This window comes from Alligator sinensis, unplaced genomic scaffold, assembly GCF_000455745.1.
Source record: "Alligator sinensis unplaced genomic scaffold, ASM45574v1 scaffold86_1, whole genome shotgun sequence".
NCBI lineage: Eukaryota > Metazoa > Chordata > Crocodylia > Alligatoridae > Alligator > Alligator sinensis.
In genome coordinates this window covers 2,147,166-2,165,187 of record NW_005841971.1, presented here as the reverse complement: position 1 = coordinate 2,165,187, position 18,022 = coordinate 2,147,166, and the positions used below count along the sequence as shown (strand labels likewise).

Below are 18,022 nucleotides of genomic sequence, written 5' to 3'. Positions count from 1 at the left end.
TTTCCCTATTATGCACCTAGTTGTATAGTACCATCAAGTAAAATGACTTCCTGATTGCTGCTAAGAACCAGTTTGTTAATATGCTGAAGCTTGAGAACTCAGGTGGCATCAAGTTCACATTAATGTAATTCGAGTAAATGAAGTTTCTGTTCTTTTATTAAGTGTGAGGGTTTTTTTAATGAAATGTCAAATGAGTGACAGTATGGTATAATGAGGTCTGTGAAGTCTGCACTTTGGAGAGACATCCACTTGTGGATTCTATTCTTGTTCAGATTAACACTTTTTACTATTAAAACTGCATGGAAATCACCAGGTATAATTGGTCTGCTCTGTATATGAGACAAATGAATAAACTGAAGAAATACAGAGTTTTACTCTGTACCAATTTATATCAAAGCAGCTTTTATCTTAAACTTTATGAATGGGTAGTAAATTAAAAGACTGAAGTGACTGAGCACCTGACAACGACAAGTTTTTACTACCAAAGTACCCATCAGGTATTGTTATCCTCCAGGACTCTTACCTGATGATAATCAAAGGAATGAAATATACCAGAAACGCAACCACTGTCATGTAAGGTATCCAATAGGAGTCATCTGGCCACAGGGCCCAGCACTGCACTTCTCCGTTAGATAGTTGCCGCTTCCCAAATATAATCAGAGTCGGAATCGAAAACAGGAAAGAGAGGCTCCAGGCCACCACAATAAGAATTTTTGCCTGCCTTTCTGTTCAACAAATTCAAACAAACTTTGTTAGTACAGATGTGTTGGCATTTCTAGGTTGTTTCTTTGGAGAGTCTCATCAATTCATAGGCATGCATGGAAGAAAAGGCCTTGGGCTGGGGAAACTGGGATTCTTTCCTGCAATCTATTGCCACTGCAATGGAAGGAAGCTTAGTTTTTAGGATCTAAACCAGTTGCTTTATGATACTGACCTTGCTATTTTAGGGTAATAGAAGTTAGCTGAATTAGAAGTACTATGACTAAAGATATAGGGCAGGTGCAACAACTGAGAAATATGAGAGCTCATAGATTCCAGTTAGACAAAGTAGCCACCTCCAACCAAGGTGATCCGGGCAATTACCTGGGCAAGTACCTCTCCAGCAGTGCCCACTCATACAGCTGTATCAAAGACAGGGTTGAAACAATAGCATGTTAGTAACAGAATAAAAGAAGCCTCCATGCTGCAAGTGAGACAAGATAGCTGAGAGGACACTTAACCCTGGAAACCAGGCTCCCCAGTAACCCACCATAAAAATTAGCAGGAAACTAGGAAGTGTGCTGAAGTGAACCTGTTTGTATTACGTCAGAAGTTCACTAAAAAAAAGAGGCCTTTCTGCAAAACTACTCGGGTTCAACACACCTACATGTTTTTAATGAAAATCGTTTTGGGCTTTGGCAAGAAACAGATATCAAAATGTATTTTAGGAGAGAATAGAACAGCTAGTAAATAGAGCAGCACTGATTCATAGCTGTTGAAGATCTCACTCATACTCGCATACAAATATGCTGCTGAGTGCGTGTGATTCTATACACCTAGATATTGTCCTTGAAATCACTTTAAAATGTGCACATCTATACTACTTAAAACTCAATCCTTTCCAAAGAGCAATATAAAAGTAGATAAGAGCAGTGTTCAAAAGGTAATTTTATGCTTTATAAAATATCAGCTGTAATATTTATCCTTATAATTTTTAAAAGCTTCTTTTGTTCAGTGTAGGAGAAGCTTTTTTATTTAAAGTCCTCAGAGAAATTCCATAACAGTCAGGTAAAACATGGGGGTTAAAATAGTGGCATTAATATCATGTAGGGAAATGAATGGTGGAAAACAGCACAAAGGGGCAACAGATTACATTAGCAGAAGGCAAACTGCAAGTCTCATGAAATATTTTCTATAGAGAGCTCTTGTAGACCATGAAGTGCAGACGCATTTGAAATATTTGAAATTACAATAGTTGATTTGCAGGAAAATATACTCTAGAAACACACTTGAAACAGAAGAATGGATAAGATGACCTGCAAGTTCTTTTCCACTGCTCATTGTAAGGGCTATACATTTGTACACAATATGGGAAAGTTGCCTAGTGGTTATAATTAGACTTGGGTGAATACTTGGGCTGAAAAATTTTTCTTGTTTGCTGACAAAAATGCAAATTCAGGCCACCCAAACTTAAATTAATTTGTTGAATTGTTTTGGCCAAAAAAGAGAAAAAATATTCTGAAATTCCGAAATGTTTTATTTTGAATATGCTTTGCTTATAAATCGAATGAATTTGACCTTCAAAAGTTAAAACCTCTCCAGTTAAACATTGAATTTCACCTCAAACACTTTTATTCTCATTTCCCCAAATAAATTAAAAATGTTCATTTTGGAAAATCCCCACCACATTTTGGGACACCTGGGCAAACTCCCAAATCATTTATTGTTACAATGTTTGTTAGATCAATGAGCTGGGAATAGGATGTACATAATCCTGCCTCTAGCAAAGAACTCCTCATTGTCCTTGTTTAAGCCTTTAACATTATTGTGCCTTATATCCACCCAGAAAATTGTCATAATATTTAATTATTTATGGCCAGTTTTGTTATGCTTATTTTCTATGAATAATATTTTGCTTCTCAGGTAGGTCCACAGAAATTAATGGGACCACTCATGATCTGGAGTGCATCAGAACATAAGGAATGTCAGATGTAGGGTGAGGAATTCCACTCAGGGGGAATCATGATGTTTCCCTCATTTTTTTTTCCATTTTAAGGTCTTGTAATTAAAAGTTTAAAGCAAAGTTCCAAACATTTTGGATCACCACTTTTTTGATCCATTAAGGAAGTTTTCTACTACGATACTCTGGAATTTTCTCTCCCTGTCCATTGCTTCAACACATCCTGAATTTGTGCCCTTTTGCTGCAAAATGCAGGGCTTGTTTATGAAGTGTTTCTCTGAGGTATGGTTTGAAGGGAGGCTCAAACTTTTTTGGTTTAGTTAGTGAGTTACTTTGTGGCTACTTTTGTTTAGCTACCTGATAAGTAATATTGTTATAAGGGATAAACAAAATCCTATAACATCAGTCTCTGAACATGACATTTTAATCAACTAACTCAAAAAAAATGACGCTAGTTTAAATTGAGAGCCTTTACTCTATATGATGGCCACAAATAGCATTTAGTTCACATTGGGCATGTACTACATGTGCTATTGATGTTATAAAGGCTTATTGTGCAGCAAAATACAGTAAGCCTTCCCTGGGAGCACGTCTACACATGCTCCCTGTGCTGGGGTACAACTGGGGCAGCTTGGTACAGGGCTACTCCTAGGGTTTGAATTACACTTCAGCTCTTGGGGGAGTCTATGGGAGTGGCAGCCAGAAGGAGCCGCTGCTGACACCACCACCTGGGCTGTTTAGAAGGCTCAGGGCAGGCAGGGGCTGACCGGCCCGCAGGGGTGTTCTCTTCTCTTATGGGGGGGCTCTTGTCTCTTATGGGGGGGTTGGCCCCCCCCAAGTTCCCCCATAATTCAAACCTTGGCTGTTCCTACCCTGCTCTAGCCCCCTGCAGCAGCCAGGAAGAGCTTCTGATGTGCATGAGGCCAGAACCACTCTGGCAGCTGCAGTGGTACCTATCTCTTGGCCCCATGCACACCTGGAGGGATCCTGATGTGCAAAGGGCTGGGAGACAGCTGCCATTGCAGAGCTCTCCCAGCCCTGTGCATATGGAAACAAACTCCATGCCCAAGAAGGCTTCCCCATGCAGCTGGGGATTGTTCAAGAGCTGTTCTGCTTCTGGGGCAGGTCCCAGCCAGCTGGCAGCTGGGTGGGGATTTCCCTGAGCAGCCCAGGGCTGGCTGGGAGCTGTCCCAGTTGTGGAGCAGCTGCCAGCCAGCTCTGAGATGCACATCAATTCCCTTGAGCAGTCTGTGGCTGGCTGGACAGAGATTTCTCTAAGCAACTGGGGCCTGACCAGGAGTTACCCTGCTTCTGGGGCAGCTCCAGGTCACCCTGTGGCTGGGCAGAGATTTCCCTGAGAAACCCAGGGCTGGCCAGGAGCTGCCCCAGAAATGGTACAGCTCCTGCCCAGCACCCAGCTGCATGGGAAAATACCCACCCAGCCTGGGACTGGCCAGGAAGTTAAGCTACCCAAGAAGTGGAACAGCTTCCAACCAGCCCCTGGCTGCATGGGGAAGCAGAAAGTTTCCAAATCCTAGTGCTGCTAGGCTCCTGTGGGAGCTGAGCAGTGCAAGGACCAGGGAAATTCCCCATATCCTGTGGCCCGCTGGTGTTGGGGCTGACCAAGAAGAAATTTTGCTCCAAGTCAGCATCTAACCATGTGCTACTGCACAATATCTACTGCACAGTTAATTTACAGGCAGTAGCTAGCTGCACAGTACACTAATTTAGCATACAATAAACGTTGTGCATATGTAGACAATGACACTTTCCTGGGCACATCTACACATGCATTTAATCTGGGAGTAGTTTATTCTCAAGTAAACTACTCAAATAAACTACTAGAGAATAAAAACTCCTGGGCACATGCCTACATGTGCAGGGATGCAAGAGCAGATTTGCTGCTCCTGGCAGCAGATTGCTCCCATTCCCTGCTGCCCTGCAACCAGCCCCTGCAGCAGCCAGGAGGAGCTCTAGGCTCCCACTGGGTGCTACCCCAGGGATCAGGAGACACCTGTTCCTCACCCTGGGAGCTGCCTCCTGCCAGGATGCATTCTGCCATCAAATCCCAGGCCAGGACAATGTCCCTCTGCCCTGGAAACAGACAGCTCCTGGTCCCCACTCCATGGTCATGTGGTGGGGGCTGGGAGATCCTTGTCTCCCAGCACCAGCTCCATGGTTGTGGGGCCAGCGCTGGGAGATCCGTATCTCCCAGCTCAAGCCCCGCAGTTGCCAGACCCAGGCTGGGAAATCCTTCTCTCTCAATGCCAGCTTCACAACTGTTAAGCTGGCACTGGAAGAGAAGAATCTTTTCTCTCTCAGCACTGGCCCTATGACTGCAGAGCTGGTGCTGGGAGAGAAGGATCTCCCAGTTCGGATCATGCAACTGCAGAGCTTAGGCTGAGAGATAGGAATTCCCCAGCGTGGGCCCCATGACCATGGAGCTGGCACTGGGAGATAAGGATTTCCCAGCCCAGGTCCCATGACTGTGGGGCTCAGGCTGGGAGATACGGATTTCCCAGCCTTGGCCCAATGACCATGGACTCAAGCTGAGAGATAAGGATCTCCCAGCCCCGGCCCCACAATCACAGAGTGGAGTGGAGGCTGAGAGCTCCCTGCTGCCAGGGCAGAGGACATTGTCCCCACCCAGGCTTTAGTGGTGAAGCCTACCTCAGCAGCAGGCAGCTCCTGGGGGCAGGGAGAAATCTCCTGCCCCCAGCCTGGCTGACCAGAAACACATTTGCTCCCAGTCAAGTGTCTACACATACACTAGTTTGCAATTACTAATCTCAAATACATTTTCTACTTGCATTTTCAGGTGGCAAATTTACTCATGATTAGAGCCAATTACTGCACAGTAAGCATCTGCACGTGTAGACATGGATGCTTACTGTGCAGTAATTAGCTCTGCTGCACAGTAAAGTGTCTCTCAAATGTCTCGTGTAGCTATGCCCACCGTGCAGCAAAGCATCCTGTGTAGACACACCCATTAAGCATCAATTGGGAACTGCCTACCCATACATCCCCATCCTAATTCTGCTACTGTCTCTCTTTATGGATTTGTTCATTTCACTGACTTCTCTGCTTCACAGTCTCTGTCAATAAACTAAGAGAATGTGATTTACCTAAGCTGTTGTGAGGATCAATTATGCAATGTTGGTAAAGACCTTACATTATAAAAAAATGCTTCAGTAATCTATTTTTTATTATATGTTTTATTATTTATAATTAGTTTGATTATTAAATTAGAAGTCTATAGAAAACAAAGAGCAGATATTAGGGTACAGGATTTACTATTGCTTTGGTCTTTCTATAGTCACTTGTGCCTGTGCAAAATGAATATAAAATAGTTAATTGAACTATCAAAGGTAACTATCAGGACTAAATTGATCTGATTAAAAAAAGAAATAAATCACATTCCCCTCCCCCATGAAAAAATGTTTTGTATTAAGTTAATGAACATTTTAATTTAATTTAAAATGAATTTGTTTTTCGTTTTGACATGAAAATAAAGCAGAACATTTTGCTTTGGGGAAGCAGACACTTCCTACCATTTTTATTTCAGCTACCAATAGAAATATTGAATTATTTGCACAGCTGTATTTAGTAACGATAATCTTTTTGCTATCACTAGATCTTGAAGTCCTTTACAAAGGAAAGTAAGCTTCACTATCCTATGGAGGGAAGCTGAGGCACAGAGGCTGCATTGATGAAACCTTGGGTAATTACACCTGTGTGCAAAGGGTTAATAGGGATATGTGCAATCATTTTTATTATTATGTATATGAAAATTACTATTTCATTCTGTTAGATGATCAGCTCTATCCACTTTCCTTCTGAAGCATGTGTAAATAAGTGGGAAATGGCAGTGTCCCTCCACTGCAGATATTAAGTAAAAATTTAACATTGTCAGGTTAAAGTGGAATTTGGCCTTCCTTTGGTCAAGGTTTCCTATCACATTCCAAAGTGGGGTGGAAACCGGACACCTTTATGTCCTCTCTTCTTCTCTTCTTCTGGAAGAGAAAAAGAGAGGACATAAAGGCATCTGGTTTCGTATCAATAGCGGACAGAGGACAGAGTAGCAGAAAACCGGAATGTCCTCTATGATGGCCACCCTATTCCAAAGTGATGCCTATGGGAATTTTCAATTAGCCATGCAGTTGGACAAGGCTGGTGTTTTTGTTTTTCTCTCTTTAAAAAAGATCATTAGAGTTTGCTACTTGACAGAGATCTGAGGAATTAGTTCAAGTTAAACCTGGCTCCCGGCATTGCCAAACAGGTCAGGGGGTAGCAATTTCTTTCTAATAAATCTTTCGTTTTTATTTTCTTCTCTCTTTTAGGTTTTTTGTTTGCCTGTTTTGTCTTTACCAGTTACTTTAGTGAGGCAGCATGAAAAACATGGGCCTCAGTAGCTAATAAACCAAATAGTTTTTCAGCATTCTTTTTTACATTTTAATGTAATAAATTATTCTGTAGCTCTTGGCGTTTGAGATATTACACAAAAGAAGAGATAATTTGATTGAGCCTGTCAGGGGTGCATTTGTATGACACAAAAGACTCCTCCCTCCTTGTGCAAGGAAATTTATGATGTGGGATTAATTCTTTAACCTTAACAAAATTTTCTATAATACTATGAAGCACTGGTAGGGCTTTTCATGTCTTCAAAGTGCCTTACAAAGATTAATTAAATTGGTTCCTCACTATTAAAAACCTCTTCCCTAGAGGTAATGGAATAAGAGCTATTTTTCTTATTTTACACATGAAGAACCTACAGTGGCAAAATTAATCTTCTTCATATTAAGCACCTAAATCCACGGTCAGAATTTTGAATGTCTTGTGAGCATACTCTGACATCAGTGGGAACTGCTTGGCATTTTTGAAAGGAAAAGTTTCATTTTAGTCACTCAGTTCTGGAAATGTTGGCCTAATTATGGGAAATGTTACCAAAAACTACACATACTGATGCACATGCCTTAAATACAGAGCTACTTGTTCTGATTGATTAAAGGATGTTAAGGCCAAAAGGGGGCTATTAAACTGAGACTGTAGAGTTTCATTGTTCCTGTAATGTGGGTAATAATTTATGTTTTACTAGAGTATATTTTCTAGACAGCAACAATTGGGGTAATTCTTGTTTTCCTCAGAACATCATCTCTGGATTTACCGACCCCAGTACATCATGGGTAGCATTAGGCTATAAGCTCCTTCAAAATGGAATTGCATCTTTCTGTTTGCATTGTAAAGTTGCATCTTTCTGTTTGCATTGTAAAGCAGCCAGCACACTTTATCATACTGATAGTAATATAATAAGTGAACTTAAAAAGCTTTATCATCACCACTTTGAATGGTCACTTTAAAAATAGTTAAATTCCCAACTCCTTTACCCAAATGATTTCATGCAGTGACATACTGGTGAATCTCACCCAGTGCTTATGATTGGACTTTATTTCCCCACTTTAATAACATTAATTTAACATTATTAAAGGATCAATAGCAACAAGACTGCTCCTGTCACTAAAAATTTGTTCAGTGAAATAAAGCTGTTAAAACATCATCATTTCTAACAATAGTGAGGTACAAAAATTCTCCTACCTCCTTGCAAGAACTTCATTGGATAAACTATGGCATGGTATCGGTCTATGCTAAGTGATACCAGGACGTAAGTAGAAGCATAGAGAAGGACAACCTGAAGAAATAAGAGAAAATAGCATTTTTCTAGAAAGCCCTTTAAACCATGATAGTCTCAATATGTGACATTTGAAAACCAAACTATTTGCTTACCAATACTTATGGCAAGAGTTTGCTACTGTTCATATTGTACCTTATTCCACAAGTAGCTACACTGAAATCAATCAGTGGGTCTACTTTCTCAATAAGGTTCTATTGAATGTAACTGAGGTAGAACCTGTCCCTAAGGCAGCCAAAGATTTCATTTGGTATGTCATGCTATGATATGCCTGTCCGTGGTGTTCATTGCCTTTAGTTAAATGAACCTGAACACAGTACCAAATGAGAATGTGTATCCTCATAGCTCAGTTACGATTTTCCCTACCCGATAGTATGTGGGGAGCTTGGCAGTTTCAGAGTTGGTTGTGATTGGCTTGGCCCTTTAACTATAATATAGGCATCCAAGGTTTAAAACAGCAGTTTTATGAAACACCTTCAATATCAAATCTCAAGAGTGAATCAAGTACTGCATAAAAGTATTATTATTTTGAGTCTGTTACACACATTCACAAGTATTTTGAATCATGACTCATTATTTTCAAATAGCAAGACCAAATTTAGCTCCCAGTTACAATGATATGAACATGAAGTAACTAAATGAGTTCTGTGAGGTTACATTCACTTTACTCCACGTATTGTGAAATCAAATTCTGGCCTTCTATGTTTAGAAAGAAGACACAACCGATTTTTTGGAAGAGGAAAAAGGCATAAAAGGATTTTTCAAAAGCACAAATGTTAGATACCTAATTCTCAGTGAACATTAATGGGAATTAGCAGGCTTATTGCCATTTTTTGCCTTTGAAAATATTTCCTGAATATAAATTGCTCTTAAATGGAGTGTTTTTGTCCTAAATAGCAATTTAATGAGGAACTGCTATTGCCACGCATGAGGTTACAAAACTGTGAGCTCTTATCTGAGTTTTGGTGTATACGTATATTAGATATTGAATAGTTTCTGTACCTGCAAATAGCGAATGACTCGGCAAACAAAATCAGGGGCCATGAAATCGCCAGTGAAGCGCCAGATAATATCAGTCATTATGTTTATCAGTCCTGTGAAAGAATCTACAAGAAAATATAAATTAAGATACATCAATAGAGACAAATGAGTATAGTTTATCTGTAAGCTGTAGTGTTCCAGTAGTATGTATTATTGTACCGTTTTATCTGTGAAAGCTCCTTATTCTGCTGAAAAAGTCAGCCATTTTGTGATCTGTTCAGTGCAGACTGTTACAAAGGTTGGGAATACACCAAATGGAGACATTACTTTTGTTCCTCTTTTATCCTGTTCTCTGAATCCAAAATGAAACCTTTCAATTAGAAAGTAACCATTTTTTTCTGCATAGAAGAATGTAACAATGACAGTCTTAGATTTGTATGTGGGTAAAGCCTAGGGACTTTGCATTAGAGTTGGGCAAAGTGTTCTCAATCAAAATTCACACAGTGCTTAATTCTGCAAGAAGGTGTCTCTACGTAGTCCCACTCAACCTCACCTACCAGCAGATTCTAGTTCATCCATCCCATTAGAAATCTCTTTCCTTTTTTATTCAGAATCATGGAATTCTAAAGGAATTCCATTTTTAATTCCATGCTTCTCAATATTAACTACTGCTATATCTCCCCCACACCACTCCAATTGTATTTTCTTGTTTACCAAGGTAGCATCTTGTCTGGTCTTTGTGGATTTGTGTAACCCATGCCAGAGCACTAGGCTGGGTGTTGCACTGCATTTCGGATCCTCAGGGTGCCAGTAGCTCTGGGAACCCACTCAGGCAGATCTGCTGACTGAGGTGTCCCATGTAGAGGTGTGTGCCTTACCCTCACTGCCCAGGAATTTACTCTGAATCCAATGAACGCATTGGTTTCTTTATTATGTACAACTATATACAAAAAACAAATGATTAAGCAGCAGAAGAAAAATATATATAATAACAATAGTTAATAATAAAACCAACAATTTGAATAACATTTACAACTGCAACATTACGTGAATAATTCCAATACACTGGGTGGCCTCACTTGTGTCAAACAACTTCAATAATTGCATTCACCTGCTTATAACCAGGGATCTTGGTTTTGCCTGATAAAAAATTGCAAATTCTCTGATAACCCCCCCCAAATCCGTGATTAAAATTAAAGGACCCTGACAGCCTGCCCAGCCCTAGTGGTGTGCCTCACTCCCCCCACAACAGCCCCCCCCAGCCCCACACATGTAGGCACAGACACCGACACACAGGCACAGACACAGATGCACACATGCAGACACAGACATGCACAGGCGCAGACACAGACATGCACAGGCACAGACACAGACATGCAGGCACACATGCTCACACAGGCACGGACAAAAATGCAGGCACCAACATACAGGCACAGACATGCATGCAGGCACAGACACAGACGGACACACACACACACACACACCCCAGCAGGTAAGTGTGTGTGGGGGAAGGGGCAGGGGAAAGGGAAGGGGCTGGGAGGAGCCAGAGCAAGAATGGGGGTGGGAGGAGTGTGTCTGTCTCTGTGCCCACTCTCAGGAGCAGGGCCAAGGGGATGAGAGCAGCAGTGCCCCTCTGCGAGCCGCATATGCATTATCCAGCCAGATGCAGGGGGAGGGTTCACACGCAGCAGCCGCCACTGCCCCACACCACTGCCACTGCCACACGCCGCGTTGCTTTGCTGCAGCCAGTTGCACATGCAGCACTGTGGGCAAGTGGTGCCGCAGCAGTGGTGTGGCAGCAGTGCCGCAGAGCAATGGTGGTGATGGCTGCCATGTGCGAGCCCCCCCACATCAGTGCCCCTCTGTGGGCTGCACACGTGCTGCCTGGCCGCACACATGCTGCCGCTTGTGCACAGAGCCATATGCATGACTGGCTGTGGCAAAGCAGTGCAGGGTGGCAGCACAGGGCAGTGGCAGCTGCTGCGTGCAAGCCCCCCCATCTGTCCGGCCATCTGGCCAGGTGGTGTGTGTGTGGCCCACAGAGGGGCACTGACGACAAAGCAGTGCAGAGCATGGCAATGGCAATGGCAATGGCAATGGTGCTGGTGTTGTGGGGCTATGGCAGCCACTGCATGCAACTTTCCCCCCACCCCATCCAGCTGAGTGGCACGTGTGCGGCCCACAGAGGGGCACTGCTTTCCTCACCCCCCAGCCCTCCTCCTGGGAGTGGGCACAGAGACACATTCCCCCCTCCCCCCATTCTCAATCTGAAACAGCCCCCAGCCAGCTTCCCCCCAATCCTGCTCTACAACCCACAAGCCCCACTTACCTTACAGGTTCCAAGAATGAACAGTGAACCTGATCCAAGCTTTGGGTGAGCACGAGCCTCAGGCCCCACCCTTCCCCGTCTGGACAGGGCTGGGGGTTTCCCTACCCTTCTGCAATTAGCTCTTGCAGGCTGGAACTCTGCCAGCCTGCACAGCTCTTTGCAAAACCAGGAAATTCATGGATTTCTCTGCTAAAAGGTAAAATCCACTTTTTTCTGATAAAAATGGGACATTTGTGGTTTTCTCTTTTTCCATGGGAAACAGAAAACTCAGATCCCTGGTTATAACCCTTTAAAACAGTTTCCCTTCTGGTCAAAATCCACTCCCCATATAGTAAATGGCAACAGAACTATAACTACAATCCACCACTAGATGGTGGAGGTGAGGCTCCTGTTGCTCTGGGTACTCTGAACTCCCTTGGTCCTTCCTGGCCTCTGTGAGATGAGCATCCAGTCAACTGTTGCAGGCAATAGGCTCTCTTTTATTCTTTCTGAAATACAGCTTCTGCAAACACTATGGGATTAGGTGTCCTCTCACATCCCACTATGGTTTGTGTCCTTTCAGCCTGCCCCCTCTTTGGACTCCCCTCCCAACATTTCCACTCACAGATAGGGGATTTCTCTATGCAGGTCCTTGTTCCTGCAGCCCTGAGCTCAAACAGGGGCTTCCTGCCACAGGTCTCTGACCTGGCAGTTTCTCCCACCTTCCAGCCACCCTCCCCGCTTTGCTGACCAACCCTTTCTCCACTTCTCCTGGACACCTGTGTCCAGAAGTTGTACAGCTCCACACCCAGTGGGGATTCAGCTCCTCAAGGGGAAACACAGGCTCTCCCCTGTCCTGGTGTCTTCTTCCTGAGCAAGTCTCAGCTCCCTTTCTCCTGGCAGGGGGCTGTGTCTCTACCCCCTCTCTCCAGGCTGGAGTTGGACACTCCTCTTCTCTTTTCCTGCTTTCATTGCTTTTCCAATGCCAGACCACAGCCAGCAAAGCCAACTGCACCTTGTCATGCATCCAAAGATGCATCTCAAGCCGGTCCAGAGAGGCGATACCCCACCTCTGCGTGACATTGGTCTGACCTCAACTGGAGTACTGCATCCAGTTCTGGGCACTGCACTTTAAGAATGATGTGGCCTACCTTGAGAGGGTTCAGAGGAGGGCCATCCGCTTGGTTGGAGGGCTATAGGGCAGGCCCTATGAGGAGAGGCTGAGGGACCTAAACCTGTTCAGCCTCAGCAAGTGGAGGCTGAGGGGGGATTTGGTGGCTGCCTACAAACTGTTAGGGGAGATCAGCACCAAATAGGAAGAGTCCTGTTCCCCCCAGCAGCACCTGGGGTGATGAGGAACAATGGGTAAAAGCTGCTAGAGAATAGGTTCAGGTTAGAGATTAGGAGGCACTATTTCACTGTCAGGGTAGCTAGGATCTGGAACCAACTTCCTAGGGAAGTGGTCCTCGCTCCTACTTTGGGTAAATTCAAGAGGAGGTTGGATGAACATCTGTCTGGGGTCGTGCGATCCCAGCGTGAGCTCCAACCAGTGGTGGGGGGTTAGACTAGATGATCTATTCAGGTCCCTTCTGACCCCTAACTACTATGAAACTATTAATTGATCCAAATTCCAATTGGACTACATTGGTTAAAGAAATCCTTTGGTTATTGACTGACTTTACTCTGTTTAGTTTCAAGTGCAAATCAAACTGGGATCTTTCTAAATCATAGAAGCATGTCCATACAAGACATTTACTGCATGGTAGACTAATTAGCTGTGCAGTAAATGTCACACATCTGCACATGCACCTCTATTAGGCTGGAGTAACCGAATTTACTCTGCACCTGCATAGTACTTGTAAACACAAGTACTGTCCTGCTGCAGGGATTTTTACTCCGCAGTAGTGCACAGGTAAGCCATTTCTAGATGGCACTTTTTAGTGTGCTTAAAGAGGGTTAAATGTCTTTTGCACAACTTTAAAGGCATTGTTGTTTCCACATTCAGCAGCATATTGTTTGTTAATTCAGCTGCTGTAGCACATTTGGCCGTGTAATGTGACTTAAATGATTTTGGCATGCAGCAAATGACTTTGGGGTGTTGTAAAGTAAAACACCTCTGAGGAGTTTTAGTTTCCTACCCTACAGCTGCAGAGGGAAGCAGGGAAGCACCAGACTCCATGCAGCTCAGGGGCTGTGCAGACAGACCGTGCAGGCAGCAGTCTAGGAAGGCAGGCTCCACAGAAGGGAAAGAAAAAAAAAGCAGAGAGCCTGATGGCTCCCCCCCCGAGCCTTCCTGTCTGCCTGACTTGCATGAAGGTCCACTTCCTCCCTCCACAGCTACTGTGTCCCCTGGGACTGCCTGAGGTGGGTGCCTGGAGGTGGGTGCTACCTGGGGGGGCGGGGCCGCTGCTGCCAGAGGGAAGCACTAGCCCCCGCCCCCCAGACAAGTGTTTTATAACCTCAGACTCTATCAAAATTTAAATCTATTTAGATACTACGTATGTATCTACAAATATATATACACATATACATATACACACACCCATACACCTTATCAAATACTTAGACTCATAATATCAGATTAAAGATTTTAATATAACTCAATAATTTTAGACTTTATCAATTTACTCTTATAAAACATGAAATATAAACCACACAATACCCAGCACCCACTAACAAAATATAAGGCACAACACCCTTGAATATAATATACTCTTCTAGGAACCCCAAGCCCAGGCTGTTCTGGAGCATTGGCTCCCCCGGTACCCTTCAGCATTCACTCCCCCCAGCCCAGCCAAAATATCCTGTAGTGCAAAATAAAACTTAAAACTTGGGGAAACCTGTCCTTCTGGGATTCCGCTTCAGTGGTTGGCTTTCCTGACGTGGATGGATTCCCCCTCCCCTGTGGGAATCCCCATCCCTGGGAACTCACAACTCCAGGGAGCTGGATGGAGGGTCCTTGTCTCTCTCTCAGTAAGTTGCTACCTCTCCTGCCGAGGCTTCAGCTATCTCTGGCTCCCTCTGGGCCTGACAGCCACTGATGGCCCTGTGCACCAAGGGCTTTACTATTCTTCTTGGCACTGGGGACCCAAGCCACCCTGCAGGGTTACAGGGTCTCGGTTTCAAACCAGGCCCTCTGTCCGAGGCTTTAGCTTTAGATGCCTGGCCTTGTGCCAGTGGTGCTGGGGGTGCAGGGGGGGGTGTCCCCAGTTGCCCCCGGTCACCCCACGTAGCTCCCAGGGCCTGGGTCCGCTCCTGGACCCTCTGTGCAGCATCACCTACACCAAGTCTTCCTGGCCTTCCGCCAGGGGTTGGAGACCTGAGCCACCTCATACGGCTCCAGGCATGAACACTGGGTGCCCCCAGAGCCTGGAGGGGCATGGCGAGTTTCCGCAGGTGGCAGCAATGCTATTGGTGGCAGGAGTGTGGCAGTGGCAAGCAGGGAGCTCCCACAGGTGGCCGCAGTGCTGTTGGTGGTGGAGGGGGTGGTGAGTACCACCCAGAGGTCAGTGATCATCTGCAGACACCACTGGCAGAGTCAGCAGTGGCCAGCAGTAATCACAAACTACCAATGAGGGGGATGACAAACAGCGACTGTCCACAGGTGCCGCCAGCAGTGTCAGCAGTGCCTTTTCACAGGGGGTGCACCGCCATGCTCAGGGGGTGCACATGCACCCATGTGCACCTCCTATGCATCACCAATGGCTCCAGGGCCTCAGTCCCACTTGGACCACACTGTGCACTGAGATCCTGGCCACTTACCAGGGATTGGGGGACCTGAGCTGCCTTGTGCAGCTCCCAGGGTCCTTGTCCTTCTTGGACCCTGCCAGGGTGCAGACCCGAGCTGCCTCATACAGCTTCTAGGGTCTGGCTCCATGCACCAAACTGTGCACCGCCATCACACTTCTCAGCAGTGTGGCTGTGGGCTGCACCACTTGCTGCTCCCATCTGGTGAGCAGGTCTTCGGGCTCTTCAGGGCTACTGCTCTGCCTTGCTGGGCAGCTCTCACTAGCTCCTCTTAGTCATGCTCTCTTCTTCATCCCTTAATGCAGCGTGTCTGTGTGTGTGCCAGGCATGCTGTTCTTTTATACCTTTCAAAGGCTCCAGCCCCTGGATTGCAAGAGGACCAATCAGGGTGAGGGGAAGTATATTCCTCACCCAGGTTCAGGCTCTTTGCCTAACCCCAAGCAAGGACAGGGCAGCCTCTCCTCCACCACCACCTGATTGGTGGGAATGTCCCACCAATGGTTCAAAGCAATTTTGAGACAGAGAGTCAGGCTGCTACCGGCATGCACGCCACATTAATAAGTGCATTGAACAGCACTGGGCCCAGGACAGACCCCTGTGGGACTCTACTCAAAATTCCCTGCCACTCTGATATGTCTTCATTTATAATTACCCCTTGCTTCAGCTATTGAGCCAATTGTCCACCCACCGTATGGTAGTTTGTCTAGCACACATTCTTCTAATTTATGAGAAAATCATGTGGTACTTTGTCAAAAGCCTTACTGAATACAGTATATCTACAGCATTCTCTTCATCGATCCAGCGTGTTATTTTTCTAAAGGAGATCAGATTGGTTTGGCATGATTTATTTATAGTAAATCCATGCTGGCTGTACAAGATCAGCCTTCTCTTCTCTATATGCTTGCAAATGGACTCCCTTATGATATGCCCCAGTAATTTCCAGGGTATTGAGGTGAGGCTAATCAGTCTTTAGTTCCCCGAGTCCTCCTTTTTGCCTTTTTTAAAAGAGACACACCATGTTGGCCCTTTTCTGGTCTTCTGGTGCTTCTCCCATTACCCATGACATCATAAATATTATTGTCAAGGACTCCAAGATCTCTGCCAGTTCCCTCAGGAGTCGGGGATGAAGTTCATCAGGCCCTGCTGCACTCTGTTTCTTTTGGTATCTAATCCCTCAGCTTGTTCCCCTCCTTATGGAAATAATCCTTATCAGCTCTCCAGTTTCAGCCTCATTTTTTTGTGAAGACTGAGGCAAAGTAGTTGTTGAGCAGCTCTGCTTTCTTTACATCTTCTGTTGCAAGTTCTTCCTAGATATTTAATAGTGGATCCACAGCTTCTTTGGCCTGTTTTTTTCTGGCCAACATATTTATAGAATCTCTTCTTGTTGTCTTTAATTGTCTTTACCACATAAAGCTTATTTTTTCACTCTTCTGTCCTAATTTTGTCCCTTCAGGTTTTTGGTGTTTTCTGGTAAGCTTCCTTGTTGATCTTTTTCCATTTCCTGTATTCTTTCCTTTCACATTAGTTGCATCCTAGAAGATTTTTTGCGCATTCCTTGGTCTCTAGTCATTCTTCTTGTGGTTCCATCATATCAGAACAGCTTCTTATTGGGCTTCTAATACTGTGCCTTTAGAAGCTTCTAGCCCTCCTGCCTGCCTTTATCCTTCAGTATTTCCTCCCATGGTACCATGCCTATTAACGCCTTTATTTCTTTGAAATCTGCCTTTTTGAAATCCAGTGCCTTAGTTTTGATGACCTCATGCTTTCCCATTGTTAGGATCATAAATTCTATCATATCATGATCACTTCCTCCCAAGTTTCCCATCACCTTCACATTCTTCACTATAGCTTTAACTTTTTATCTTCAGCCACATGAATTCTGATCTGATACCTTCTTCCTCCTGAACCACAGAACAAGTGTATGTATTATAACATACAAGGAAAAAACACCCATCACCTTTTCTCCCAACCTTTTCCTTTCAAAACAGAGTATAACCCTCAATATTGACATTCCACCAAGAGTTGTCTTACCAAGTCTCTGTGCTACTAATCATATCATGGTCTCTTTCACAAACTGTGACTTCCAGCTTATCTTGTCTGTTCTCCATACTTCTCGCATTTGTACACATACATCAGACATATTTTGCATTCTGACCTACTTGTTTTCTTTTTGCATCACTTAACTAAAGAGGACTAGTTGAATCATAGATGAGTATTCAAAACAGTGGATTCTCACTTGAAGTCAAATTCATGATGTGAACTGAGAAAGCAAATAGTACATTCATTTTGCATTCACTTTCTACAGGCATCATAATAACATTCTTAACAGGGAGGCAAGTTTATTGAAGGAGTGTGTGTTAATTAAAAGTTGAATGTTCGCAGTAACAGAATTTTAAATGTCTCTCTCATCCACACTGGCATTCTGGTAGTAAGAGATAATAAGGTCACTGAATCAAAATACGTTATATTTCAGTTTTAGAATAATGAAGAGTCAAATCAATTTTGTGCACAAGCCCTTCACAACATCCTGTATAATATAAATGGGTTGGCATTACATATGAATTGAGTAATTTCAATTTATGAACAAATTTGTAAAAATCATGTTCTGTTTGTAGAAGGGATGAAGTCTGGGGAAAAGATG

The 18,022-nt window shown here is 44.2% G+C and overlaps 1 protein-coding gene across 1 annotated transcript in view; it reads right to left on the bottom strand.

Annotated features, from left to right (window-relative positions):
- The window catches only part of NPSR1 (neuropeptide S receptor 1), a 122,018-nt gene that overhangs the window by 38,988 nt on the left and 65,008 nt on the right, over window positions 1-18,022 (bottom strand). The window contains exons 3-5 of the mRNA XM_025200586.1: window positions 9,348-9,451; window positions 8,252-8,345; window positions 524-725 (exon numbers count right to left, since the gene is read on the bottom strand). Coding sequence (XP_025056371.1) covers window positions 524-725; window positions 8,252-8,345; window positions 9,348-9,451 — 400 coding nt within the window. The remainder of the gene's footprint in view (window positions 1-523; window positions 726-8,251; window positions 8,346-9,347; window positions 9,452-18,022) is intronic.